The sequence below is a fragment of the Microtus ochrogaster genome, unplaced genomic scaffold (genome assembly GCF_000317375.1).
Source record: "Microtus ochrogaster isolate Prairie Vole_2 unplaced genomic scaffold, MicOch1.0 UNK4, whole genome shotgun sequence".
NCBI classification, from domain to species: Eukaryota; Metazoa; Chordata; class Mammalia; order Rodentia; family Cricetidae; genus Microtus; species Microtus ochrogaster.
The window spans coordinates 14,682,706-14,686,381 of NW_004949102.1; the positions used below are offsets into that span (position 1 = coordinate 14,682,706).

The 3,676-nt window shown below is 45.9% G+C and overlaps 1 protein-coding gene across 1 annotated transcript in view; it reads right to left on the reverse strand.

Annotated features, from left to right (window-relative positions):
* Svopl (SVOP like) overlaps positions 1 to 3,676 on the reverse strand; it is a 56,438-nt gene that overhangs the window by 28,810 nt on the left and 23,952 nt on the right. Inside the window, exons 10-11 of the mRNA XM_013353229.1 lie at positions 3,359 to 3,570; positions 785 to 896 (exon numbers count right to left, since the gene is read on the reverse strand). Of these exons, the coding sequence (XP_013208683.1) occupies positions 785 to 896; positions 3,359 to 3,570 (324 nt within the window). The remainder of the gene's footprint in view (positions 1 to 784; positions 897 to 3,358; positions 3,571 to 3,676) is intronic.

The following is a 3,676-nucleotide window of genomic DNA, read 5'->3' on the forward strand; positions in this document are numbered from 1 at the left end:
GATGGAGAGATGGCTCAGTGGTTAAGAGCATTGCCTGCTCTTCCAAAGGTCCTGAGTTCGATTCCCAGCAACCACATGGTGGCTCACAACCATCTCTAATGAGGTTTGGTGCCCTCTTCTGGCCTTCAGGTATACACACAGACAGACTATTGTATACATAATAAATAAATAAATATTTTAAAAAAAAAAAGAAGAAAATACCCTACAGCCAGATCTTGCAGAGGCATTATCTCAACTGAGGGTCCCTCCTTTCAGATGACTCTAGCTTTTGTCCAGTTGACATGAAACTAGCCAGCACCGCATGCTCTATACAGATGCAGTTTGTTTTCATTGTCTGGGATAAAACCTTTTCTAAATTTTACTCTGTGCTTAGATGGCCTGTGAGTGTAGAACTCACAGCTCAAGAGTCAGCCATATCATTGCTCCGAGTACTGCAGGGTTGCCATGGGAGATGAGATTTGTTATCTGAGGCAAGTCCTCCACCACAGAACTACTTTCCCAGCCTTCAGATACATGTCGTCTGTGTCACCAGAATAGCTCATGTTGGTCCAGAAAACAAAAACCCTACGGCTGCTTTCCAGTTCTCCAACAAGTTCTGTGTAAAGTGAGCATCCTGGTACTTAGCCACATCTCCTGACAGCTGAGGGAGGCAGGGCAGGGGAGAGGAGGAGGAAAGGCCTCTCGGTCTATCGGACAGCCTCTCCTCTCCACTCATCCCCAGGACTCAGGAAGTCCCATCGATAACCACTGCACAGCCGTGTGGAAGCAGGCAAAGGGTGAGTACCTTGAAGTGCAGATATTGAGGAGAAGAAAGAACAAAGCCGTGCATCCCATGGTGATGGACAGGCTCAGCCGTCTGCCCAGGAAGTTGATGCCCAGGATGTTTAAAGGGTTCACTAGGAAGCAAAAAACAACCACAGTGGTGACACTTGGAGCACAAGTGATACCGTGGACCCCAGCAGGACCCCTCCTGCCATTCCCTAAGGAAGCAGCTCCCGTCCTGAACCAGGCACACTGTCATGGGATCTGTGACTTCTTGAATGTGCTTCTTCCTCATGAGCAACTAACACTGCTTAAACATTAAGGCCTTTTTACGTTTTAAGTTTTTGATATAGGGTCTCTCTTCGTACTCCTGACTATCCTAGAACTCACTTTGTAGACCAGGCTGGCCTCATACTCATAGAGATCCTCCTGCCTCTGCCTCCAAGCGCTGGGATTATAGGCATGCGCCACCATGCCTAGCTTTATTTCATTGCTTTCTCTACCACTTTGCAAACTACCAGTTTGCTAGAACTAAATGCCATATACCATTGTCCGTTGAATTCAAAGCTCCACTGATTTTTTTTGTTTGTGTTTGAGAGATTCTCACTCTGTAAGCTTGTGCCAATTGGCCTTGGCCCTTTGATTCATTTTCTTTATTTTTTATTTTAGAGTATTATTTATTTAATTTTTGAGACAGGGTCTCCTATATCCCTGACCTCAAATTCAGCTAAGGCTGACCTTGAATTTCTGATCCTCTTGCATCTGCTTTCTGAGCACTGGGATTACAGGCACACACCACACCCCCACACCCAATTCACATAGACCCGGGGATTTAAACAACTCTGCTACATCCCCAGTCACACTGGATTTTTTTTTTTAATGGGCCATCATTTTTTGTTGGGAGAAAACAAAAAATAAAATAACAGTGCAGCCAATTGAAATCTAACAAGTCATTGTAAGATGTGCCCATTTTAGTTACTATGTGTTTGGACACCCTGCTCCAGGGTTTATCCGGGTCAGTGGATGGAACTAGGAAAGAGCACAGAGTGAGGCGACCAGACCCAGGAAGGCAAACATCCATGCTCCCTCTCATCTGAGGTTCCCAGCTCCAAACCATCAGATGTCAGTATATAACCTGAAGAAACGGCAGAAACCAGGAAAGCAAAAACAACAACAACAAACAGCTATTGTGGAGGTGGGGAGAACCATAGAGAGGGAATTGCAAGGGATCTGAAGGGGAAATGAGAAAACACGGCAGGGGCCGACTTAGGGAGACAGGCTGAGGATGGCTCGGCAGTTGAAAGCACTTGCTCTGGCAGAGGGTGGCCTGGATTCTAGTCCCAGCACCCGTCCACATGGTGGCGCACAACTACTACTAACTCCAGCTACAGAGGCTGGGACACCCTCTTCTCACCTAGAAGAAGGGTACCAGGCATACACAGGGTGCACACACACACACACAGTCATGCAAAATAGTCATACACATAAAACAAATATCTAGCCGGGCAGTGGTAACGCACGCCTTTAATCCCAGCGCTTGGGAGGCAGAGGCAGGTAGATCTCCGTGAGTTCAAGACCTGCTTGGTTTACAAAGTGAGTTCTAGGGCAGTCAGGGCTACACAAAGAAATCCTGTCTCGAAAAATAAAATAATAATAATGATTTCTAAAAACACATTAAAATGAAATAATTAGAGAGAGGAAGGATATTAAATACAGGATGAAAGAAGAGTGTGAAATACAGTAATAATATCTGAAAAAGTCATAAAAAACATACTATTATCTATCTACCTAAAAATACCTATAATACATGTTACATGTAAGTTGATGCATAAATTTCCAGATATAGTTTAAATCAAGTGTCCCCATCTGGGCTGACGATGCTTTCCAAAACCATCTAACCAAAACCCCAACACCAGGCATGAGGAGCTCTCTTTTGAGCAGTTGGTCAGGATCATACAGGAGACTATCAAGTCATACAAAACAGATCAGAGCATAGAAAAATTGGATCCAACGATAATACATTATAGGCTATATTGTTGTCCTTGAGGTGGAATATAAGTCCCTACCAGCTGTATCTATAAAACAACTCCTGTACCTAAGGTTCAGAGGTCACTATGGAGGAGGGCAGAAGGGCTGTAAGAGCTATGAGAGAAAGGAAGTCTGCTGTTAAAAAAAATAAACATTTTTAAAAAGGTCATGAATTTGAGTGTGTGAGTTTGGGGGAGGAAAGAGAATTATCTCAAAAATAAATATATCTTTTCATTTGAGACAGGGGCTAAACTATGGATGTAGCACTGACTGTCTTAGAACCCATTATATAGGTCAGGCTGGCCTAGGATTCACAGAGGTCCACCTGCCTCTGCTACCTGAGCACTGGGATTAAAGGTGCGCACCACTCTAGACTAAAATGTACTGCTGAAACGGAACAGTTCAAGGCTTTGCTCCCCACAACAACCCAAACTGGGGGTGTAGCAGCGTGATCTGAAGACCCTTGGAGTTCTACTAGACAGGAGCCTCGCCTCAAGGTCACACTTCCCTTTGACCCTGAGCTGCAGGAACCCTGCCTGAAACGGGAAAGTTGGGCAGGCGATCTTACAAGCAATTTCCCCGAGTGTGCTGATGATCATGGTCCTGTAGTCAGAGGGTGCGAACAGGTGACAATAGCAGGGGCTGAGACTCTCCTCTGAGTCCCCCGTGGTCACCACCACCTCTGGGTCTGACTCCGACTTCGAACCACAGACCAGATCCCGCTCCAGCAACTCCGCGCTGGCCAGGATAACCCCATAGTAGGCGAAAGAAATTCCCAACCTGGAAGTGAAAAGAGATTATCTCAGCACTGGGGAGGCAGAGGCAGGCAGATCTCGGGGTCCGAGAGTATCTCAGCACTGGGGAGGCAGAGGCAGGCAGATCTCGG